This window comes from Emys orbicularis, chromosome 25 (assembly GCF_028017835.1).
Source record: "Emys orbicularis isolate rEmyOrb1 chromosome 25, rEmyOrb1.hap1, whole genome shotgun sequence".
Classification (NCBI taxonomy): domain Eukaryota; kingdom Metazoa; phylum Chordata; order Testudines; family Emydidae; genus Emys; species Emys orbicularis.
Window position 1 is genome coordinate 11,779,057 of NC_088707.1, and position 25,525 is coordinate 11,804,581.

Genomic DNA, 25,525 nt, shown 5'->3' on the forward strand with positions numbered 1-25,525 from the left:
ACCTGCTCCTCCCCCGCCCCAGGCATCCCATAGAGCAGGGGTCTTCCCCCCTGCATCCCTGGGCATCTCACGCAGCAGGGACCTCCCCCTCCCCCAGCCTTGGGCATTGCACAGAGCAGCGACCTACCCGCTCCCACCCGTCGGGAAGAAGGGCCCATGTCGCTGCAGGAGCCGAGGCGCTGAAACAGACCTAGACATGGTCCGTCTGAATCTGGACTCCGGCAGGGTCTGGCGGCTCAGTGCGGGAAACGGGCCACGGGTTAGGGCCTGTGAGCAGACTGTCTCCAGGGCAAGCAGCTCACACGGCTTCACCTTCCTGGGTCTGACCTTGGAGCATTCAGCATCCTCTGCCCCTCCGTGCGCTTCCCTCAGCGAGTCTGCCCAGGCGGGGTCCTGGGGAAGCCAGAGGGTCCTGCCCCCCCACTTCGCAGTGAGACGTGACTCTCAGCCAGCCAGTAAAACAGAGGTTTATTAGATGACAGGAACATGGTCTAAAACAGAGCTTGTAGGTACAGAGAACAGGACCCCTCAGCCAGGTCCATCTTGGGGAGGCAGGGAGGCCAGAGCCCCTCTGGCCCTCCCTCCATTTCCCCAGCCAGCTCCAAACTGAAACTCTCCAGCCCCTCCTCTCCCTTTCCCGGGCCAGGAGGTCACCTGATCTCTTTGTTCCCCAACACCTTCAGTTGGCACCTTTGTAGAGGAGGGGCCCAGGCCATTAGTTGCCAGGAGACAGAGTGTCGGCCATTCTCTGTGCAGATGGTATCACAGGGACCCTCCTGGGCTCTGCAACAATCACATACCCTGATCCCCCCACCTAGATACTTAAGAAATGCATAGGGGAAACTGAGGCACCCACACAGTATTCAGAGAAAACATTAAGAACATTCCCACTTCGTCACACTGGCAAACCTGCCAACGCGTGGCACCAGCCATGGCAATGTGATGGTGGCAGGTGGCCCAGGCGGAAGGGTGGGGCCGAGGGATCTGGAATGTGGGAGGGGCTGGGGAAGGGGGTAGGGATGCAGAAGGGGGTATGGGATTTGGGCTGGAGGGCTCTCGGGTGGGGCCAAGGATGAAGGGTTTGGGGTGCAGGAGGCGGCTCCAGACTGGGGGTGGGGTCGAGGGATTCAGAGTGTGGGAAGGGGCTCCGGGCTGGGACAGGGGTTGGGGTGCAGAAGGGGGTACGGGCTTTGGGCTGGGGATGAAGGGTTTGGGGTGCAGGAGGCGGCTCCAGGCTGGGGGTGGGGCCGAGGGATTCAGAGTGCGGGAAGGGGCTCTGGGCTGGGGGCAGGGAGTTGGGGTGCAGAAGTGGGTACGGGATTTGGGCTGGGGCCGGGGATGAGGGGTTTGGGGTGCAGGAGGTGGCTCCAGGCTGGGGGGTGTGGCCGAGGGATTCAGAGTGCGGGAGGGGGCTCCGGGCTGGGGCAGAGGGTTGGGGTACAGAAGGGGGTACAGGCTTTGGGCTGGGGATGAAGGGTTTGGGGTGCAGGAGGTGGCTCCAGGCTGGGGGGTGGGGTCGAGGGATTCAGAGTGCGGGAGGGGGCTCTGGGCTGGGGGCCGGGGGTTGGGGTGCAGAAGCAGGTACGGGATTTGGGCTGGGGCCGGGGATGAGGGGTTTGGGTGCAGGAGGCGGCTCCAGGCTGGGGGTGGGGCCGAGGGATTCAGAGTGCGGGAGGGGGCTCTGGAATGGGGCAGAGGGTTGGGGTGCTGAAGGGGGTACTGTCTTTGGGATGGGGGTGTGGGCTTTGGGATGGGGCCGGGAATGAGGGGTTTGGGGTGCAGGAGGCGGCTCCAGGCTGGGGGGTGGGGCCGAGGGATTCAGAGTGCGGGAGGGGGCTCTGGGCTGGGGCAGGGGGTTGGGGTGCAGAAGGGGGTACGGGGTTGGGGCTGGGGATGAGGGGTTTGGGATGCAGGAGGCGGCTCCAGGCTGGGGGTGGGGCCGAGGGATTCGGAGTGCAGGAGGGGGATGTGGATTGAGGCAGGGGATTGGGGTGCAAGGGGGGTGAGGACTCCATCTGGGGGTGCAGGCTCTGGTTTGGGCCTGGGGATGAGGGGTTTGGAGTGCAGGAGGGATCTATGGGTTTGGGGGGGCTCAGGGCTGGGGCAGGGGGTTGGGGCGCATGGTTGGGGCACAGGCTTACCTCGGGCGGCTCCCAGTCAGTGGCGCAGCGGGGCTAAGGCAGACTCCCTGCCTGTCCTGGCTCTGCGCTGCTTCCCGGAATTAGCCAGCGGCGGGGGCCAGGAGGCTCCATGCGCTGCTTTCGCCTGCAGGCACCGCCTCTCCAGCTCCCATTGGCCACGGTGCCCAACCAATGGGAGTGCAGAGCCAGTGCTCGGGGCGGGGGCAGCATGGGGAGCCCCGTGGCCCCCCCTCCCCGCACCTAGGACCTGGACCTGCTGGCTACTTCCGGGGCGCAGCGCAGAGCCAGGACAGGTAGGGATCCTGCCTTAGATCCGCCAACTGGGCTTTTAAAAGTCTGGTCGGCGGTGCTGACCGGAGCCGCCAGGGTCCCTTTTCGACCGGGCCTTCTGGTCGAAAACTGGCCACCTGGCAACCCTACTCGGGCTCTGTGTCTCATCGGGGGTCACCCGTTCATTTACAGATCAGGACGGTTTTAAAGGAGGAAACGTCCTTCAGTCTATTTTTTTCAGGGATGGCGGGGTGCTCTGAGTCAGAGGCATTGTGCCCCCTCCCTGCACCGGGGGGGGCACACTCTGAGCTGCAGTGACAGTGTCCCGCTGACCCCCCCATTCAGCAGAGCCATGACAGCTCGTGTGCCTGCTCCCCCCTCCGTTCACCCGGCGTGAGGGCCCAGCCACAGCCCTCGGACCTGCTCCAACGGGCCGCACTGAAATCTCCGCCTTCGAGCAGGCCAAGGGTGAGTCCCATCCTGGCAGTGGCTTTCCTTGGCTCCGAGTTACCCCCCCGCCATCCCGAGCCCCCTGCCGCCCGCAGTGGGTTTTCCTGCTTCCTTTGTGTTTGTCAAATCTCTCTCTTGCACATGCGCTTGTCATTTCAAGCCCCCCCTCCTCCCCCAAAGCCCTTTCCCCCTGGGCCGGTGCCTTTAGGCCGCTGCGCGTCACCGTGGCGACTTGGATCGTTCCCATCCCGAACTCATGAAGGCCACAAACACAGAGATCGGTGACAAAGACTCGCGGCTACACGTTTGGGGCAGGCAGCAGGGGCGCCCATCCCTGCCCCTCTGTTGGAGTATGGATCAGACACGGGGACCCGCTTCGCACAGACCTGGCCTTCCCATGCCGTTCTTTTTTGGCAATCACCCAGGGAGGTCTTGATCTCACTCTGAGTGATCTCAGACCTGCATGCGTCCGATAGCTCACATCCTTAAATTCGTCACCACGGGGCCCAACTTACGCTGCGGTCGCATTCTCGCCTCCTGTGGATCGCTTGTTCTGTGGCCCCCGTTAGGGTAGTATCTAAATGCTTCACCATCGCTTTGACGGGAGGCGGTGTGGATTAGTGCTAGAGCAGGGGACAGGGACTCAGGAAACATGGGATCAAATTCCAGCTCTGCCACTAGTCTGCTGGGTGGCCTTGGGCAAGTCATGTCGCCTCCCCGTGCCTCAGTTTCCCCCTCTGTAAAAATGGGGACAGTGATCCTGACTTGCTTTGCAAAGTGCCTAGAGATCTAAGGAGGATAAGAGCTGGGTATTATTATTAGGGTTTTGGCCTCAAGTCACCCAGGAAGCCTATAGTAGCACTGGAAGTTGATGGCTAGTCTTCCACCTCCAAGACTACTGACTTGACCACTGAACACCCAGCCGCTTGTATGGGCATTGCTGTGCCAACCTTAATCACTTACAAAGATTTTCCTGGGGCCCACTCCATTAAATCTGTCCTCTCTCTGACTCTCTGGAGCCACAAGGCAGCGTTGCATCTTGCTGCTCTGCGCCTAAATGGAGTCAGTCCGAGGGAGCTCGCCCTGGGCAGAATTAGGTGAAACCCCGATCGATGGTGTTGCCTCCGTGCAATCGCTGAGCCACTGCGAAGAGCGGAGCCGTGCTTCGAATGGGGTTTGCTGCTCACTGAACTACACAGAGCTGGATAATTTCATTACGTTTGCTCGAGTTCAGTCAGAAATCACAAACAGGGCATAAAATATTCCTGGAACTGAAGGGGGGCAGCCGCTTTGATGTGAGAGGAAGAGAGAGAACCAGATTAGTCTCTTCAGTGAAAAAATAGTGTTGGAAGTGGGGTTACTCCAGATTTATGCCAGCACCACTGAGATCAGTTTGACCCTAAGTCTGCTGAAGTCAGGGGAGTTACTCTGGATTTACTCCGTGGTAGTCGATGTCTGGCCCTAACTCCATTGAAACGGGGGGTGGGGGGGGACGATTTTAGATCTATAGCCACTGCGCCCTGCAATGCCTAATAGGACTCAACAGTTCTGGAACACCAAGCCAGGGCAAACCCTTCACAACCAGTGACTAGCGCGCCCTGTGAAGTGGGTATGGAGATGCAGCGGGATTATTGTATTTACCACTCATTTCCAGCTACTTCTGGAGTGGGACACAGCAGCTGTTTCCTACAGCACCCGGCAGCCGTACAAACCCGTTTAGCACAAGAGGTGAGTGCAAGTACCATGTTCATTTACAAGAGCTTGGGGTACTTGCTCAAGTCAGACCTAGACCAGACCAGACCCCTGAAACCAATAGCTGCTCCCTTACAAAGGATATGGTGGGATCTTTAAGGAGCACAAACACGGCAGAGCTGAGTTTCACATTGCCACAGACAGCACCTAAACTAACAGCGCCAGCTACTGCAGCCCCCAAAGCACTGAAGTTTCCTTGAATGTCCCCCATCAAGCGGTTTATTTAGCAAGAGCTAACAGGCTCCCGGCACAGGTGCCGTGGCTGTTGGGAGCGGCTGGAATCAGTGGCATTGTTGGTGAATTTTGTGGCTTTGCTCATCTCCCTCGCACTGATCTAAGGCTCCTTTTATAAACTGGAATCTCTCTTCTGCATTGTCACACTTTTTCTAAGGGATCCCAATCCCCCCATGTCCCACCTGCCAGCATGTCAGGCCAAGGATTCTTACTGCTCCCTTCCACCCCCGTTCTCTCTCCTACTCCCACGTCTCTGTTTGCTGAGGCTGCCGCGGAGCCAGCACCCAGCACAGGCTGTCTGTTTGCTGCCCACACTTAGCTTGGTACGTCCCCAGTACAGGGCCAAATCAGAGAGAGAGGCTGGGAGCAGAATCTGCTTCGATACAAAAATCCTCTGGTAAATAGCAACCATGGCACAGTCAAATGATGCAAGCCCAGCCAGAGATGAGTGGCTCTCCGTATGTCTCCTGTGTTTGAAAAGTCCTCCTTTCTAAACACGTGTAGACCGCACATACCCCATCCAATGATCCAGTGTGTATTTATGAATCCAGCTCCCATGTTTCTGGGGAGGCAGACGGCTCGAGTGCGTCTCTTGTGCGGTTTTCAGGAGGATCTGAAAGGTCAGCATGTCACAGACTGAAACGTGAGCTGGAAAAGGTGGTGGCTTGACAGCCAAAGGCAGGCAGCTGTGCCCAGGGAGGTCTCCATCACCCCCCGGTAAAGTCCTGTGCCAAGAACAAATGCTGAAGCTAAGCTGGCAGGTTTGACCTCAATTTCCTGAACAGAATGCACAATTTGTCACCCACGCGGTGTCTCGCCTAATGAATTACCTTTGCAGCCAAGCCGTGGAAGTCTCTGTTCCCAGCAGATGGGTCCCTCCCACAATCATTCTGCAAAGGGAAGAACGCCGGGGCCCAAAGACAATTCAAAGAGAGACATGCTGGGATGGAGGAGAGCCCAGAAATCCTGCACAGGCCGCGGAGCAGGACGGGCGTGATGCTAGCTGGTTAGCTCAGTGTTCGAAGGTTCAGCTGTAGCATGTAAACTCCATGGAGCTAGAGGTCTGCCAGCAGCAAAGCAGAAGTGAGGGTGGCCTGGTATGGGGGGGTTGTCAATTTTGAGTCGAAGGCAGGGCTGGCCTTATGGATGGGTGCTGTGGGCAACCGCCCAGGGTGCCGTGGTCAGGGGGGCGCTGTGGTCACACACACACACACACACACCCCGCACACACACAGAGCCAGCCCAAGGCCCCTTTAACCCTGAGGGCTGGGCCCAGAGCTGGGGAGGGGCAGGGCTGGGAGTGCCCCAGCCGGAGGCTCCTACCATGCACCAGGCTCCAGCTGCTAGTCCTGGCCAGGCAGGTATGGGACTTTCTCTTCCCCAGCACGGGCTGTTCCCGGGGCCGGGTCAGACCCACCTCAGTGAACCTCTCCCAGCTGCAGGAAGCTCTGTGGCTGCTGGCTGGGAGCCCAGCTCTGAAGGCAGTGCCGCCACCAGCAGCAGCGTGGACATAAGGGTGGCAATATTGTGACCCCCCTATGATAGCCTTGCGACCCCCCCCCCCCAACCACCTTTTGGGTCGGGACCCCCACAGTTACAACACTGTGAAATTTCAGATTTAAATGTCTGAAACCACAAATTTAAGATTTTTTAAATCCTATGACCGTGAAATTTACCAAAATGGACTGTGCATTTGGTAGGGCCCTATACATTATGTTTCATGTTCCTGTGTATAATAGGAGTGGGGGAGGGCTTGTGAACTTAAAATATCCAGGTCTTGCCTGTGGCGTGTGGATAGGGTGACCAAATGTCCCAATTTTATAGGGACAGTCCCAATATTTGGGGCTTTTTCTTATACAGGCTCCTATTACCCCCCACCCTCTGTCCCGATTTTTCACACTTGGTCTCTGGTCACCCTGCGTGTGGATGCTAAAGATCACAAGAGTAGAGGTTTGGCCTGGTGCTGTACACAGATTGTTTGCTGCTCTCCACCCCAGAGGCGGCTACATTCCAGCGGAGTAGTACAGGTATTGCAGAGGCAGCTTGCACCGGGCTCCTTTTGGGCTGAAAGCTTCTGGACAAATCTAAATGATTAATGTGAGTTTGATGGACTAAATGCTGCCAGCGCTGTGCAAGATCTTATCCGCTACCCATCTGTTAGCGTCTGGCACACCGGGAAGGGAAGGCAGTGCCTGGGGGCTCTGCCAGGAGGGACCTTCATCCATGCAGGATGTCTCCCATCATTCTGTCATGAATTCTGTGATTGGCTAGAGACAGACGGGCAAGCTGTGCTCGGCCAGAAGGGCAGTTACAGCACAGCAGGGGCTAGCAGATGGCCAGAGGCGAGCTTGGAATGAGGGAGTTCACGGTCCAGCAAGGGGTGTGCAGGGTTCCTGCCCCAGAGGAAGCTGAAGGAAGCATTCATCAGTCACAGGAGAGTAAAGGGGCTGCTCGGACTGGCGTCTGGGGCCAGAACTCCAACCTGGTGTTGCTTTGATGCCAGAACATCTGGCCTGGCCTGGCCAGAATGCAGGGAGCAAGAACACGAGAGTGGAGAATGGTTCTGTCAGCTCACGGCTGAGAAATACTATACAATGGTATGGTGAGAGGTTTGGGGGATGCTAGGGCCCATGGTGTGGTGCTGAGGATGGGCAGGCTACCTGCTCTCCACATGTCCTCACTGCAGGAGGGCGGGCTCGCCAGCCCTGAGGGCGCGGTAGCTACTTGTCGTAAGAAATCTCAGCACGCACTCGCTCTATTTCTCTCTGGGATCCCTGGGATGAAAGCCACTGTCTGCATGTGACCGATGGCTGCCTCTATTGCTGGCGTGTGTTGTAACAGTATTGTGTTTTCCTTAGAAGTCTGTACAAAGACCTCATTCCTAGGGGGAAAGGTTACTGATCTGGGCTGTGCCGGCTGCATTAGTCATTCCGGTCAGCACTGGGCACAGGCATTTACCTTCTGACCTCACAACCAGGAGCATTTTCCTGGCATCCACCCTGGGACCTTCTTCTGCCGTCAGAGGGCTGGCCTCCTTTGTGGTCTCCGTGTGATGAACTTCAGGAGCTGGCTTCTCTCTGGGTTGCGCATCTTCACCTGCTCCGCGTGAGGGGGTTAATGTGCAAGATGGGGCAAGGTTCCTAAATGCAAAGTTTATTTGTGCATTCAGGTCAGCTTCTGTGGCCCATTCAGCCCTTGCCTTCCCTGCTCAGAATGTCAGCTCGGGCCGGTCGCAGTGTGCTAGTTAGTGATGAGAATACTTGCTCGTAAAGCACTGAATTGAAAACACTCCCTTGTCTCATATGGATCATCAAACCCCATTGCATGTGAGCTCCCTTTGGCCGTGGCCCCCATAGCCAGCCCCCCATTGCCAGCACACCTGATCATACAACGCTATTATAAACAAGCAACAGTATGGCCGTACAGGGACGGGAAAAAAATAAGCATTCGTTCCTGCTAGGCCATTAGCCAAGAGGCCAACCAGAGCTTGGCCAAAGCAATACTTCTTACAGTGCACCGTGAAGTTCACCATGAACCATCAGGAGACAGCAGATTCCAATGGCGCAGACTCACCCCTGAGAGTTTAACCCTGGGAAATGCTACTGGCCCAGCAGATCATTACTGCTGCAATTGGACACAGGTGACTCCAGCTGCTTGTGCTCCCCTGAGAGGATGCTCAGACAGGAAGACGACTTCCTGTGCCATCTGAGAGCCATAGAACACAGAGGAGAAGGATTTTACTCAAGATATTGCCTCATCTCCAAGAAGAAAGGAGGTGGGATCTCAGACAGCTAAAGGACGTCATCCACTGCTTGAGGTTCAGAATGACCCTGGCCTCTGTAATCCCCTTGTTAAACACTGGTGACTGGTTCACAGCTGTTGATTTAAAGGATGCTTGTGTCCACGTAGACATTCACCCGGCACACAGGAGAACCCTACAGTTTTCTGTGGGCCTAGACCAGGGTTTCTCAAACTGGGGCCGCCGCTTGTTCAGGGAAAGCCCCTGGCGGGCCGGGCCGGTTTGTTTACCTGCCGCGTCCGCAGGTCTGGCCGATCGCGGCTCCCACTGGCCGTGGTTCGCTGCTCCAGGCCAATGGGAGCTGCTGGAAGCAGCACGGGCCGAGGGATGTGCTTGCCACCGCTTCCTGCGGCTCCCGTTGGCCCGGAGCAGCGAACCACGGCCAGTGGGAGCCGCGATCGGCCAGACCTGCGGACGCGGCAGGTAAACAAACCGGCCCGGCCCGCCAGGGGCTTTCCCTGAACAAGCGGCGGCCCCAGTTTGAGAAACCCTGGCCTAGACCTTACCGTGCAGAGTACCCCCCCTTCAGTCTCTCAATGGCACCCAGGGTATTCCTGAAGGTGTTATCGGTAGTGGCAGTGGTGTCAACGTTCCCCTTCCGTGACAGCCGGCCCCTCGCAGCGAAGTCATACCAAGAAGTACAGATAACAACCTCGCCCCTGCTCAGATCTTAGCTGCGTGCTTAGCTCCTGCGCAGATTATAGGCTTCATTAGAACAACCCTATATTCAATCCGAGCCAAAGCATACCCGGCTAAGGGCAGATTTCAGGCTATGAAGGAGTTCATTGCTCAGCATCAGCTGAGCCTTCGGACAATGACATGAACCTGCCTCGTCCTCCTCAGTCACATGGCCTCGTGTATATATCCGACACCCTTTGCAGAATTCCATCTGTGATTCCTGCAGGCGTGGCTGTGACCAGGCTAAGCAGAGTCTGGACAAACCAGTCTCACTCCCCCAGAGGGTACGTGTGTGCAGCGAGTGGCCGTGAAGCTCTGAGCCCAGGTCACCAGACCCAGGCTCGCGGAGATTATCATAGAATATCAGGGTTGGAAGGGACATCAGGAGGTCATCTAGTCCAACCCCCTGCTCAAAGGGGGACCAATCCCCAGACAGATTTTTGCCCCCGATCCCTAAATGTCCCCCTCAAGGATTGAACTCACAACCCTGGGTTTAGCAGGCCAATGCTCAAGTCACTGAGCTATCCCTCCCCCACTTATGCTGCAGCACTAAAAGAAGCTGTGTAAACATTACGGCTCGGGCTGGAGCTGGGGCTCTGAAGCCTAAGGAGTGGGGTGGGCTTCGCAGCCCAAGCTCTGGTCCAAGACGCAACTTAAAAGCACGGTCTACACGGCCCCGCAAGTCCGAGTCTGTCGCCCCAAGCTCAGAGGCTCCCTGCTGCTGGCTGTCCAGGCTGTACCCACGGAGTTCTGACTTCACTCACCTGGTGGGAAAACAGGGAGGCAGTGTGCCGGGGTGGGGGGGAGGGAGGAAAAGGGAAGGGGAAAAGATTGATTACACACACCTCCCAACAAGGGTGGGGACCCATGTGGGTGAACATGGAGCACAGGGTACTTGGACCCAGTTGCACATAAACCTTCTGAAGCTGCATGCTGTACATGAAGCCTTCACATGATTCCTGACTGTTCAGGCCATGTAAGGCAGTTTATTACATCAACAGACATGGAGGGGCGAGGTCCACCCATCTTTGCATGGAAGCGCTCCATGTCCGGAACCGGTGCACTCACCACCAGATCACCCCCTTGGCAGTACCTAGGTTTGGTTTTGGTTTGGTTTTGCACCCCCTCAGCAGCACATCTTCACAGGGTGCAGAACACTCTGGCAGACAGCCTCCATTCTTCCAAGGACCACGAATGATAAGAACAGAGCATCTTTCAGCACTGCAGATTCCCACTGCAGGATCCTGTTGCATCTCAAGAGAACAAGAAAAGCCCAATGTCCTGCTCCAGTGAGGCTTCAGGCCAGAATTCCGGAGGGGATACATTTCTAGTACAGTGGTTGGAACCACTGATGTACACATTTCCCACTGTCACTCTCTTTCATCGATTCCTGCGGGAGATCAAACAAGATGGAGTATTCGTGAGCAATGCAGCTCTGGTTCCCCAGCATTCTCCAGATGTTCTCATGGCCATGTTCAGCTCTTCCCAGGCTCACTGACTCGGGACAAAGGCAAGATCCGCCCGCCAACCTTGCATCCTTCCATCTAACAACGTGGTATCCGGATGGGTGGCAAACCTAGAAGGGTCATGCTTGGAGGCAATACAATCCATCCTTGGCAGCAGCAGAAAAGACTCCAAGAGCAAATGCTACCCAGCAAAATGGAAAAGATTTCCTAGCTGGTGCTGGCATCATCGGACTTACAGAGCATGAAATCCTTCAGGAAATCTAAACTGCTTGTCTCCTTTGCCAAACGCATAGGAGGGGAAGCTATCTCCCCACAGAGACTTTCCAAATGGATTTCAGGCTGCATCCTAGTTGGCTACGAGTTAACAGCGACCCCTCCTCCACAAGTTGTGAGGGCCCACTCGACCAGAGCTACATCAGTAGCCTCTCTTCCGGATGCCCCTCTTCTGATTTGCAGAGAGGCAACGTGAGGCTCTGTCAATACTTTTGCAAGATTGTGCAGCGGACACGTCCTTCAGCAGAGCAGTCCTCCAGTCTGTGATACAGCCAAGGTCCTCGCCGCCGCCTCCTCAGTGAATGCTGCTTGTGAGTCACCTCAAGTCACATACACATAGGGACCGTCGCTCAAAGAAGAAAGCAAGGTTACTTATCTTTTACAGTAACTGGAGTTCTTTGAGATGTGTGGTCCCCCTAGGTGCTCCACTTCCTGCCCTCCTTCCCCTCTGCGGCTGATCCTTACTGGTTTGCAGTAGAGAAGGAACTGGAGAGATGGTCAGTCCGCACGGCCTCTTATAACTATGGATCAGAGCACGAGTAGAAGGGCGCCAGCGCGGACTAACACACTGCTAGTGAAAATCTTACAGTCTCAAACGCATGGAGCACATGCGCACCTCGAGTGGAATGCACGCAGGGACCATGCCTCTGGAAGAACTCCAGTTACTACACAAGGTAAACAGCGGCCTTTCCCACGACATCTCCAGGCCTAGGGAAGTGGATCAGAAGTAGAGTCCTGGCAATGCAAACAGAAGTAGGGAGCACGTAGACAATAAAAGGATGGTCTGGGCGTCAGCTTCAGCTCCACTGACAGTGATGGGGAGGGCGACCATTTTGGAAAAAGGACAAAACTTCACAAGCTCAGAGGCAGAAATCAGAAATTCAGGGGAATTCTTTCAAAGAAGCCCTGATATCCCGGGACTTGTGATGAAATCACAGGAATGGTTTTACGGACAGTGGGAATGCATGAGCCTATGTTGTCTCGTCAGCTCCCAGACGGATGTAAGCAGGAAGCCTACTGGAGGGACGACTGAAGTGCCTCCTGTCATGAATTCAGAGCTCAGATGGTCTCCCCAGTCATTGGTTACTCCTGTGGCCAAGTCAGCGCCCCTGGGGTTCAAGAGATACTCCGAAGAGAATAGACAGGCTTGAGGGCTCCCAGCAAGTCACCTAACGGGCAGGACACCAGAGCCAGGAGCGATAGCGAGGAAATGAGGAGACGTTACAAGAATCGTTCTCAAACGAGTGTTCAAATGATTCCTTCCCCCAGAGCTTTGTCAGAGCCATGAGCCTCAGCTAGGGTGAAATTGATTTTATTCCTGCCCCCTCCGTCTCCTCGGAGCAGCCGCGAGCTGAGAGGTACCTGGCCAGGAACCAAGTGGTCCTTCCTTAGAGGTTTTTAAGGTCAGGCTTGACAAGTCCTGGCTGGGATGATTTAGTTGAGGATTGGTCCTGCTTTGAGCAGGGGGTTGGACTAGATGACCTCCTGAGGTCCCTTCCAACCCTGATATTCTATGATTCTATGAAGTGGGACCGGGGAAGGATCCAGAGTCAGATCGGTGGGCAGCTGGCTTTAGGGGTGTGGGGAGTAGATTCTAGGACTCTGGGATGGGTGGGCCCAGCTCCAGAGCGGGAGGCGGAGAAGGCCATAGGGCAAGAGGATGGGAGGAACCAGCAGGGGCAGGGAGGTAGCATTTCCAACACCCTGTATTGCCCTGCAACGGCAATGCTGTCAGAACGTGCCGTTGGGCACTGGGCTGCAATATTATAGATGTTGTTTCTCTACTAAACTAATATGGCGTGTTCTGTTCACGGATGCTTTACTCCTGCAGCTGAATGACAGATTGGGAACATACAGTCAAATTACCTCCAGCTGCATCCCTTTGCTTCCTGTGTATTCCAGCAAAGACAATAATGGGGAAGGTGAATAATCAGTTATCCACTTCGCCTCATACTTAGTGGATGAATCTCTCCTGGGTACCGGCAACGGAAGAACTACAGGAAAGGAGCCCGTATCAGTGGCTCGCCGTGACCCAATGTTCTTGCACAAGAGCTATCTATTGCTAAGTATATTGGTCTCTCTGCCTATGACTGCAGCAGCTGGGAAACATTGTTTTCCCAGTGTAACTTACCGGGAAAACGATCAGTTTGCGGCTTCCTCTGAGGCTTGTTTGGGCTAGCTTTGATGTTCATACAGCAGGAGGTGAACCAGGACACTCCCTTAAGTGACAGAACACACTGCTTTGAAAGCCAGGAAGATGATAGCCGGAACTATCAAGCCATTCGCTGTCAAGATGAAGCGAAATCTGGGTAACGCTCATTCGCATAATGTTAACAATTGGACACTGTTCTCACCCACTCCGGTCCAACTGCAAACTACTCGATCTGAGCCCCCTCCCCTTCCCTGCCCAGCTGCTAGAGTAGAAAACAAAGCAAGGGAGATTGCGCATGGGGGCAGAACTGCATGTGCTGATCACACCTGCCTTTGTTGGCTGCTTTAGCTAATTGTGCTTCCAGCCGCTGACAGCTCCTGGGCCCTCACCTTCGCTTACCAAGCTAGCGGTTAATATGGTTTCTGTTATTTTGGGCACTCTGCAGAGACACAAGCACTGATCTGATTGGCTAATGCCCATCTCTAGTCCCCCTCACTGAGATATCTGAGCACCTCACATTCTTTAGTCTCCAACACCCCGATGAGCACCACAGAGAGACTAAGTGACATGCCCCAGGTTACACAGGCAGACTGTTGCAGAGCAGGGAGCTGAACACTGGGTCCTTAAGTCCCAGGCTATTCCCCTAACCACTAGACCATCTTTCCTCAGCTGGGGGAAAGGGTTGGGAGAAATTGGTGAAAATCTTTTTCATGGAAATTAGTGTGAACATTTCTGACCCTTTGGTTCACCTGACTTTGCACCCAGGTGCACTTCCATTTTTTGCCACGTTCGGGAGGACTGACCCTGCCCAAAGCCCTTTGGGAGGAAAAGGCGCCCTTGTGAATATCGGCATGTTGCCACAAAAAGAAAGGCTGCCTCCTCCCTAGGGGCCTCCTGGCCGGATGGCAAGAGCTCAGAGCACATGTAGCACACGTGTAACACCAGTGCTCTGGGACGTGAGTCATGGAAATCTCACTGCCCCCATTTTGGCGACAGGCAAACTGAGCTCAGAGTCTTGCCTGAGACCTTGCAAGTCTGTGGCCGTATTTAAAACCCACATCTCTTGCATCTCTGCCCATTGTAGCATCCAGACAAGAGCGGATGCAATAGTCAGTCCCATGCAGAGTTACTCTGGGCTGGTTCCAATCAGGCTGTGTGATGCAATGCCAGAAATGCCCAACCTGGTTAGGGACATGGTTCGCTGGTGGCCTGGGGGAAAACAGTGGGAGTCCAGTAGGGAAACCTCCTCCATTTGCAAAGGAAAAAGAAGTCAAACAAAAATGGAACTGCAAGAGCAGAGGTGAGTTGGAGTCTTTGCTTTAGTAGAAGCACAACGGGACTGTTTTGCTCTTTCCCCACAACTTGACCTTGGGTGACTGGACAAACCCAGAGGGTGGCACTCCCGGAAACTCCCCAGGCACCCTCTGTCCCTCTAGTGCCTCAGCTGTGGAAATGCTTGCATCGGGCTCAGCTCAGCGTGGCCTCTAGGTCTTTGGGAGGATTGCAGATCCTTAAGCCCTTTCCTCTGCTGTTACTGTCTCGCTCCACGTCTTCTAAGTAAATGACTAGAACCTACCGACCCTGCAGCCTTGAAAGTGGCTCAGGCTGGATGCTAATAAGGGTCCGTTGACAGATTGATGCATTCGTTGATGAGATATTCATGTGGGCTGTCGTCACTGAGCTCTGCTGCTGGATCCACGCAAGGCTAGGCGGCTGGTAAGGGCAGGCGGGCAGAGAGAGATGCTGTGGGGCTTTCTGGAACAGCAGGGCTCTGTTCTTGACAGGATTCATGCAGCTTCAGCACTCCTGAGCAGTGACCTGGGTGAGGCAGTAGGCTACAAAGCCCTTTGTTTCTAGGGGCCAAGGCAGCCTGTTGCAGTGGCCTATATGACATGAGTTAGTGTTGTCAGTCGAGGTTTCCGTGCTCAGGTACCCGCAGTGCAATCGTCCCCTTTGCTAGCCATTGTGCAAAAGAACCTGAAAAACCAGGGCTTGTAAAGTGCTGCTAGAGAAAACCATTTACGATGCACAACAGCAGGGTCTACAAAACACAGGCCCTGTTCTGGAGCACCATCTGCTGGCACCATAGCTATTTACCTATATATCGGTAGTGAGCACTCCTGTAACTGAGATCTAGAAAGAAAGTGGGCCACCGGGACTGCACTCCACCCCTAGACGGTGACATTCCCAGGGCAGGGGTAGGAGGCAGCGTGATCGTCGCTTGTAAGGACACAAGATTTCCACCTGCAGGTCTGTCAGCCTGCACCACACCCCCTTTAACGTGTGGCAGGAGAGGTTCAGTTGCTAAGACCGGAGTCTTGTTTGTTTAGGAGCATTTTGCCTTTAGCCTTCCCCTCCAGTCAATGTCACGTGTTGTAATATTTCCCCATGCTCTACCCCAGCCGTCCCTACCTGCGCTGTAAAACGAACTGTGCAGCCCCGTTGACAAGTCACTGGAAACCACTTTCTACCTGGGGAGTCGTTCCATCTTTTCTTTCCTTCCCTCGTCCCCGGCAACTAGCAGGCGAAGGTTTGAAACCCGCTGGGCTCCCCTGCGGGACACAATGCCCCTGATCCTTTGTCACGTTGGATCACTAGTGTGATGTGGAGTTTTTCTAGTAAATGTAGCTTTTTTCTCCTCTCAGCACCTGCTGACTGGAGCAAGACGCCATGCTCGCGCTGTGAGGGCCACATGCAATATCACGTCACTGTCATGTCAGCCTCAGGGGAAACCTTGACAGAGAGCGCTGTGGAAATTCTGGCTTTGTGTCTCCTGAGATTTCATTCTTAGCCAGGAGAGAGAGGCTCTGATTGATGCTCAGAAAATCCCAGATAAGACATAACTGATGGGTACCCATCTGCATTCCCTGAACACGTTTCTTTGACAGCATGTGAGTAAAACGAGCTGTTTTCTTTCCCCTAGGTGACATTGGCGGTCAGATGGGATTGTTTATTGGTGCTAGTATCCTTACAGTACTAGAGCTCTTTGATTATATTTACGAGGTAAGATCTCCCCTTCTGTGTTCCTCATTCCACCGCTAGGGAGCGTGAGTGCTGTGTGATTGAGTGAGTCCGGGCGCTGGGAACTCTGCCCTGTGGACGGACCCTCAGCCAGGCTTGGGTGCAGGCGAACACCTAGCGAGAGCCCCAGCTGTGTTGCTGCCCAGGTGCTTGTAGTTTGGCTGAGATTCACTCCTGTTCAGAAGCTTTGTCTCAGGGGGTGACGCTCCCCCAGGAGCCCTGCCGCCCCCTCCCTTCACCGCTTGCCTTTGTGCCTTTCTCACAGTCATCTGCATGGGCCAGCATGGATTCATGCTAGGTCTACCTGGGGCAGCCCTCTCTATGCCTCCGTCAGGGAGGCCGGGTCCTCGGTCCTCCCATGGAATGGCCATTCCTGAAGCAGGCAGCGCCCTAGGGACCTCGGAACTGATCGACCGGATCAGAACCAATGCCCTGTCTCCAGCAGTGGTTGGTACCAGCTGCTTCCGAGGAAGGTGCAAAATCTGCCATAATGGGAAATGATGGAATAACCAATCCCTGGTGGAAGTTCCTTCCTGACCCCCACTTCAGCTTCCACCCTGAAGCAGGAGGGCTGTGTCCCTTGTGTAGTTTTATCCCATCTCGTGAAAGTGACATATCACGTCAATGCTGATGATCAAACCAAGAGCAAGGGGGGGCATTGCACCGACGTTTGTAACCCTGGTGCCTGTCGCCTCCCTGCTTCCTGGTCCCAAAATAGCTGGGGATGCAGTCGCAGTGCGGCAGGAAGGGGACTGCTCCCCTCAATATCAATAGCATTCCCTGGCAAGCGCAGTCTGCAGCTGTGAACATGTTGAGAGCATGCTCCTCCCCAGCGCCCTGCCCCACACGGGCTGTGCCAGCGCCGTCCCCTCTCCAGGGCAGTTTACTGGGCATTGTCTCCCTTGGACTAGCGGCTTCTGTCCCTCAACGCACGCTCCCTCCACAGCTCCTCTCGCTTCCTCTCCTCCGCAGCATGACAGACTCAGCCGCCCCGACCCGCACGGGAGCCATGGCTGCCTGAGCAGGCCTCCGCATTCCAGCGAGAGGTTCCCCAGAATCCTCTGCCTGCTCCCTGTGTGCCATCCCTTCCCGGGCGCAGGCTGCCTGCTAGCTCTGTTCCCCCAGTGCCAAACCCCATGCAGAGCCACAGGCCTGTCCTCTCCTGCACCACACGCACATCCACACACCCCCCACCCCGGCAAGGCGCTCAGCTGGGTGAGGCTGGCCTGCCTTTCATGCCCAACTGCCAGAAGATACATGCTCTGTGTGCACCCCAAACCCAGGAGAATGGCAGCCCGGCTCCCTGCAACAGCTAATGATAGTGCTTTGCCTGTCTCTAGCATTCTCCACCCGAGGACCTCAAAGCACTCTCAAATCATTAGTGACTTTAGCCTCACAACCGAGAGAATAGCATCCCCAGTTTATGGATGGGGAAACTGAGGCACAGGAAGGGACGTGACCTACTCACTGTCAAACAGCAGGGGTGTAGCAGAGCTGGGGGGAGACCCCAGAAGCTCCGATCCCCAGAACCGTCTCTCACCTACGACACCGGACTCCTTCCTCTCAGGAGAGGAACGGAAGACGTTTCAGTAGGGGGCGGGGTGGGTTAATGGAGTGGAGGCAGCGGGGCCCACTGGCTCAGAGGGAATGGCCACAAGGCGGCATGGAGGGAGCAGAGACCGGGGGAGGGATAGCTCAGTGGTTTGAGCATTGGCCTGCTAAACCCAGGGTTGTGAGTTCAATCCTTGAGGGGGCCATTTAGGGATCTGGGGCAAAAATCTGTCAGGGGGTTGGACTAGATGAGGTCCCTTCCAACCTTGATAATCTATGATCTATGAATGGGAGTCTCTCCAGGCAGGTTGAGGAGAGGGAGGGGAGCTAGGCCTTGCTTTAAGGCAGGACTGGCAAAGGCACTACTGGGAAGGGATCAGAGCCTGCCTAGACCAGCCTCTTCATCCATAGCTACTCACTGGTCAACATTTACTTCAACCAGACATGGGGGGGCAGATTTGAAAAAAAACAAGCTTTGCCCAGCCATGTTGTCCAGTCACGTGCCTGTTCAGGGGAAGGGGCTATGGAAGCTTCTCTCCACCATTCAACCCTAGGCCTTGTTTACCACCAGCTGAGTGCTAGATTAACAGTTACCTTTGCGCTGTGGGGCTGCTGGGCTGGGTACTGGCCTCTGAGGACCCTGCTCTTCACAATGGCACAGTGCCGTGTGGGCAGGCTGGGGGCATAAAGCGGAGCCCCGGATGCTCAGAGTCTTTTGACAAAAGTCCTCCCCTCCACCCATAAAGGTTTCATGGCTGCCCAAGGCACCATGGTCACCAGCTGTTCCCGGGCCAGGACAGAACTCAGGAATAGAGCGGTGGGGCGGGGGGAAATGTACAAACAAAAGGTTTGTTCACTGGAAAGCGTAGTGTCAGGGCAGCTGAACGTATTCGCACACTCGACAACCATGAGCCGCAGGCTTTCGACCACCCCAGAAAAGTCTGCTAGTGTTGGGAGCGTCAAACCCAAATGTTTCGTTCCGACCCTTGGCCACTTGGACAACAGCAATTGAAGGATTCACAAGATGGCAGCAGCAGCTTCCGCTGGAAACGTCAGACCTGTGGTGAGGGCGCGCCGCCGGGCTGGTGGGACTGGGCTCCAATTCCCTTCCCAGCCTGGGGGCATGGAGGGATTCGAACATGTGTTCCCCCCGTGCCAGGGCAGCGCCTTAGGGTATGGGACATTTGTGTCCTGGGCTGGCTCGCTCTCTCCTCTTGAAGCTGTCCCACCTTTCATAGAGAATGAAACTGCTGTTGGAGACGGGACTTGAATTTGGCTTTCCCTCATCCTGGGGCAGCGCCCTGAGCACCAGATTAGAGAGTCATTCTCATCCTCCTCGGGCCAGTGTCAAGCCGCTGTCGTCATGGGCGGCGGGTATAGGAGGCCAGGGGAGGCTCAGCCTCCCCAAACAGGATGCGGCACCAGCCCGCCATCTTTGGAGCACTGCCACCGAAAGGGCGGCCGGGCCGTACCCCCACCTGCGCTCTGCCCCGAGGCCCCGCTCGTCCTCTTCCCCCGTGGCCCTGCCCACGCTGCTCCTCTTCCCTCTTCCCCCGTCCTGAGGTCCTGCCCATGCTCCACCTTTTCCCCGAGGACCCCCAGCCCTGCTGCTCGCGCCTCTCCCATCCCTCCCCCAAGGCAACCCTGCCCGCTGGGAAACGACGGCCAGGTGGCCTCGAGGGAGGGGGTGAGGAGGCGCAAGTGGCAGGTGGGGGGGCTTCGGGGAAGGGGGCCCAGCGGGGCTGGGCCTTGGGATGGAGCAGGGGGCGGGCCATGGGCCAGGCGCCAGGGGCCCCTCCTGCTTCTAGGGAACTTCCAGTGCTCACGTCCAGCCTCCCCAAATGCAGGAGTCATGCGCTACCCATGACTGGCATCGTGAACAACCACGACTTGCTGCTCTCTATGGCGGCAGGTGGTCTTTGGGCTAGGGACAGCGAGTGCCCAGGTGGGAGGAGCACCCTGCCCTGTTATCCCAGGCTTGCTGCAGGCCGTGGTTGTGAGGCGCTGGGACCAGGGGGCATTATTGGTTTGTGGATGCAATACAGTGCACTGTGGAGCGTTGTCCTCTCAAGAATCCTGGCCTTAAAAAAGTCTTTCGGGCCCTACAGCACAAGTGTGGAAACACATTAGCCAGATCGGTGGCAACTGCTTTCCACTTGGCACCTTTTACAGCTAACGCCATTGAGGGTTGGAAACATGTTGCCGTACAAATTCATCTGGACGAGGACACTGTGAGCGGGAACCTCCAGTCCTGAGGGAAATCAAATCCACAGACGTGCAGCGGTGCATTTGGTACCTTCGCTGCTTCCCTTTCGCTGATCGGGGCCCTCACAACCGTGACCTTTCCCTGCGTGGAGGGGACCCCTGCGATGGTCCCTGTCATGGAGCTGCCGGTCTCCTCTGATCGCTGCAAGGAGGGGGATTGTGAGCGGGGCAGAAAATTGCTGTGGGGAACTGAGAGATTGGAAGGATTGGACAGGAAATCAAGGCTCACAGGGGTGACTTGCAGCCCCCCCATCCCTGCCAATCAGCACTCCACTGTCGACAGAGGCGGCTCCTTGCTTAATTCTAACAGTGCCTTCACTGGCACATGCGGCACCAGTTGGAGCACACTCCTCTCCAGGCACACAGATGCCTGGCAGAGCCTGCGGTGTCAATGCCTGCCACGGCCACAAGGTCATGCCCCTGCTGATCTGTTCCCCACTAATCCCCCACCCCAATACCTTTTACTCTGTCCCAGAGCTAAAATTCTCACTGAATATTTCCTGGAGCACACCATGCCCCCCCTCCCCCCCAATTCTCCGCAGGGCATGCTGGGGCTCAGGGCTTCAGCCCTTCAGATCACACCCAGGTTTGGGACTCCAGCCTTCAGCTGCAGGGCCCCGCGGACCCCCTGAAACCAGCTTGTGGATCCCCAGAGGGCCACAGACCCCCGGCTGAGAACCGCAACAGCATCAGCCTGGAGTCAATGTTTGAAAATACTTACCAGAGCTCGGCTCCGGACAGCTCCGGCTGAATTTAAGCCCTGCGCTTTCCTTTGTGCAAGAGGCTCTTAGGGAGCAGAGAGCGAACTCAAAATAAAAGTCTTTGTGCCCTGGGGTTTTTGCCTCCCAGTCACGGGTTCTAATCCAGCCTCAGGTGAGAGTGACAAGAAGCTGCCATTGGCTGGCTGCTCACAGACCAGTGGGAGATAATAAGAACAGCTAGCCCTTTCCATCAGTAATCTCCAAGCACTGTACATCAGAGTTCCACTTTGGGTTATTTCTTTTAACGGGGAGAAAAAAACTAACCAAGATTCCCCCTTGGCATCACTTCTCCCCTCCTTCACCCTCTCTGTTTGTTCTAGTGAATATTATGCCGAATCAACAGCACTGGAGCCCAAATCCGATATCATTATCCCCATTTTACCAATGGGGAAACTGATTCACAGACCAGGGCACGTGCTTTGTCCAAGGTCACGCAGCAGCAGATCCAGGAACAGACTGGGTCCCAGGCGAGTGCTCTCTCCACCAGTCCACACTGCCTCGAAGATGAAGTTTCTGTCTGGTTCCCCACAGGCAAGCAGCCACCGTGTTCCAGAGAGAAGATGGGTTTGTGATTGTAACCCAGGCCTGGGAGTCAGGACACCTGGCTTCTATTCACGGTTCTGCCACAGCTGGGCGCACTCGCTGGGCACATCACTCGGTGGCTCAGTCTGACTTGTTAACACCTGCAGAGGGAGCTGAAATCGTGGTGTGAACATGCCACTCACATGTGCAAAGCGTTGTTCTTATCACAGCACCTGGCCCTGCTCAGTGTCCCACTGGCTAGCAGATGCCAAGGATTAGAGCAGGCCATGGCAAAGCTCCTGGAAGGGGAAGCTTTCGCTGTGCCCCATCTGGGGTGGGATCAAGGATTTTGGTCTCCAGGGCTGTCGATCCAGCACACAGTTCACTAGAACAAACAAAGCAAGAGGCTGGAGGGGGCCAAAGCGACTCAAAGAGGGAATCTTGGCTGGTTTCTTTCATTAAAAGAAATAAGTGAAAGTAGAATCCGCTGAGCCATGAAATATACCGGAGTCTATGTGCAGCATCCAGAAACCGTGGCCGGGTCAGCACGGAGCAGCTCTCTGCAGTGAGGGGAATATTATTTCATGTCTCTGCCTGCGATGAGCGTGTCCCCTTTTTAATATCACTGGTGCCTCGGTTGAATCGGCTAGGCAGAAAAAGATGGAGCGCTCGCTTTTTTCACAGGAAGTGCAATTTGTGCTGCAAATGAAAGAAGTGGAGAGAATTCCAGACACTCAGGTGGGGGGGTGGAGGTTTGATATTTCATCCACCCTGAGGGCCTAATGGACCCACGTATAACATCCTCCGCATCACGTCCACGTATTTAAAATGGGAACCAAAACATCAGGTGCATCAGGTCTGGAACGTTTCAGCGAGAGGTCGGGGTGGTGGGTCTCAGCTGTGACCCTTCTGCCAGGGCGTGAGTGGGGTCTGGAAGGAGAAGTGACCCGACTGCTGAATGCCACCCAGCACGGCTGGCTCTTCTCCGCCCTCTCAGCAGCAGGCTCAGAGGCTGGAGGGGCCATGGAGACTCAACTCACTGCTCACTGCTACAGGGGTGTTCGTTCAGCACAGGGACACATTCATGGAGGAAGCCAGCCCAGGCTGTGTTGAGCAGTGGCACCTTCCATCTGTCGAAGCACCCTGCAAGGATCAGTCGGGGCTCTGTGCAAACGAGAAGGGGCAATCTCCTCATCCTTGTTTTACAGATGGAGACAAAGCAGGATCCGAGGCTCAAGTGACTATCCCAGGTCCCAACTCTAGGATAGAACCCAGGTGTCCTAATGCCTCATCTGGGCCCCGCCCAGTCCAGTCAAAGCCACCAACATCTCCCCTGGTGGAGAGCTTTACCTCCCCACTACCCCAAGTCCCCCATGTTTCACATCCCCAGCACCACCCGGGAACAGAGCATCTGCCCGTGTCGCCAACTCCTAAGAGCAGCGAATGAGTCGGGCTGTCGGGCCGCATCACGGTGGCTTTAGTTTCCACTTCGCTAGCGTGCAGACTGGTGGGATAGACGCTTCACCCGATAAGTCATCTCAGAGCGAAGCACCTGGCCGGCCCACGCGTGCTGGGCACACACGCTGCCTCAGCCGGACAAACCTGACATTTCCTAGGGGCCAGGCCCAGGCTGGCCTCAGTGTACACAGCAGAGGGAGCATTTAACCCTCTGGCTCCCTGCATGTTCCATCCTTCCCATGCCCTCACCGCTACCTTCCTTTCATCCCGTCTCCCTCCACGTCTCTCGGAGCAATGCCCTGCACCCCCATGAGCCCCCCAGCCTCTGCACTTCCGCATGCACCTGCCTCGTGCCCTGCTGCCCAAGGGGGCACCCACTGCTTTGCGCCCCAGAGACAAACTGGGCCCCTGGCTCCATCCTGCTGTGGGGCACCGACGCCGGAAGATCGTTTCAGCCACCAGTCATGCCAGTTCACACCGCAGCCTTTACAAGGGGACAGCTGGGCTTAATTCCGGAGTCTCCCCCTCTCCGCCACCCCATCTTCTGGAACTCGAATGCCTCTTCCACCTCCTCTCCACAGGGGGGCAGTGTAGCCCTAGGGGCAGGATGCCGGTGTGGGAGCCAGATGTCCTGGGTTCTAGTCCCAGCTCTGCTGTGGCTTCTTTGCCTGACATGAGGGGAACTCCCCGGGTACAGGGGGCCACCACGAACCCGCAAACCAGGCCTTTGCCATGCATAGGCCTCATACTGGCCTGATTTCACCCAAGCACACGCACAGCTCCCCCTGAGCGCAGTGTGGGTTCAAGTCAGGGCACGGGCCTCAGTTTCCCTCTGCTGTGAAATAGGGATAATGATACCTACTTTACAAAGCATGTTGCTGATATGTTCACCACACACAGCACGAATCCAAGCAGGCTGACTTGTGTCCAGCCCTGCTGTGGGACAAATGGGGTCTCTCCCCTGGCGATGGGTGTATCGGATATGGCTGGGGAGAAGCCTTTTCCTGCCTCAGAAAGGGAATTTCATAACCTCAGAGCACTTTCACTTAGAGCTGAGCAAATAACAGGGTTTCCAGTTTGGGGGCCAAACCACAAACTCTGAAAAAATTCCAGTTTGAGTCAAACCAAACAACATTTTTTCATCAAATCAAAAACACGCAAACTAAAACAATCATGTTGAATTGATGGAAATGTTTCGCGTCGACTCGACACTAATTTTGTTTCAAGTTTTTCATCTGGATTTTGGCCGTTTCAGGTGGTTTTCACCCTTTCCATTTTTTTTGGGGGGGGGAGGTTAATTGGCCAAATTTGAAATCGAAACGCCAACTCAGCGCAAAACACTGAAATATTTCAAATTGAAAGTGTCTCGACTCTTTGGGGAGGAAAATTTCCCCAGCTGAAACTATCCACCAAATTCTGTATCGGGCTCTAAAGAAAATGCACTTTTCAGTGAAGAAAGAATTAGGCGAAAAAATTCCCCCCACCTCTAATTTCATTAACATCCCATAATAGCCCACTGCAGGGCTCTCCCTGCTCGGGCTTTGCACTGCATCCTTCACAAGGTGATCTACGGGCTTGACCTGGCATCTTAAAACTCTGTCTTGGGACCCTAAATCCAGAGAGCAGCAGGCAACTGCAACGGAGTGACTTGAACAGAAAGACGAAACTGGCTAGTCAATGATGCAAATATCCCCCACTGTTCTCTTGGGCTGGCCAGCCATAGGGAATATGCTGCGTGGAGTGTGTGCTGCCAAGATGGAGCATACTGCGTGGTCACAGAGCATGGATTTACAGAAAAGGGATCTGCTTTAACAGGCTACAAATGCCTAGAAAATGCCCCAGTTTAGAGATGTGAAAAATGAGCCGTGTTTTGGAGTGGGGAGATTAGCCGTAGTGGCTCAAATCTGCATCCAAAGCGATAGCAGAGCTGCAAGGCGGACAGGGAGCCACAGTTGCCCCTATTGAGGTCAGGACAAGCGGTGGTGGCTGAAAGCTACTTCAATCAAGGTCAGATGTTAAGGGGATCTGCCTCACTCCAGAGCAGAGCGAGGGCGAAGGGCGGCTGGGGAATCTCTCTCGCTGGCGATATTACAAGCTAGACTGGCTGCCCGGCTATCAGGACTGGCTTATGGAGAAAGGTGTCAAGCCTTCCGTGCTGCTGAGGGTTGGACAGAGGCCCCAGCACTAGTCCTGCCCTCCCCAAAGAGGCTGAGGATTTCAAGAAAGCCTGAGGGAGTTCATTGCCCAGCCGACTCCTGTGAAGTCCCCGGCCATTATCCTCAGTGATCATTTCCCAAGGTTGCGCACGGCACTGTACAAAAGGCAAACATCGCAGCAGGCCGTGTCCTGGTGCACTGACAGCCCAGGAGAATCCAATCTGATTCCTTACATGTGGGGCCTGCGGTAGAAGTGGCCTTCGGGACGGATTGGGCTGAAGAAAGGATGGGACCCTGGGGACTGGGAAGTGGCTCGTGGCTGCGGGATTGCATGGATGACAGTGGGGGAAAGGAAACAGGTTTTGAGACTGCCATGGCAGTGAAGGAATATCATAAAAAGACAAGATCTGAACTGCGAAAGGGGAGGACATGAAGTTTAAATTCAGTCCAGTGAGCAAGTGTAACACTAACAGACCCTGCTTGTTGGTGAGCGGGATAGAACGAGGGCTCTCTAGAGCTTAGTGCATGAGCCGCTACTTCATGAGCTGAAAGCCAACCAGCTGTTAGCTAAGGCTG

General features: G+C 55.5%; 1 protein-coding gene across 2 annotated transcripts in view; it reads left to right on the top strand.

Moving 5' to 3' along the window:
- The window catches only part of LOC135894522 (acid-sensing ion channel 2), a 1,171,365-nt gene that overhangs the window by 1,136,898 nt on the left and 8,942 nt on the right, over positions 1–25,525 (top strand). For both annotated transcript variants that reach the window (XM_065422633.1, XM_065422634.1), the window contains exon 8: positions 16,139–16,218. In XM_065422633.1, coding sequence (XP_065278705.1) covers positions 16,139–16,218 — 80 coding nt within the window. The remainder of the gene's footprint in view (positions 1–16,138; positions 16,219–25,525) is intronic.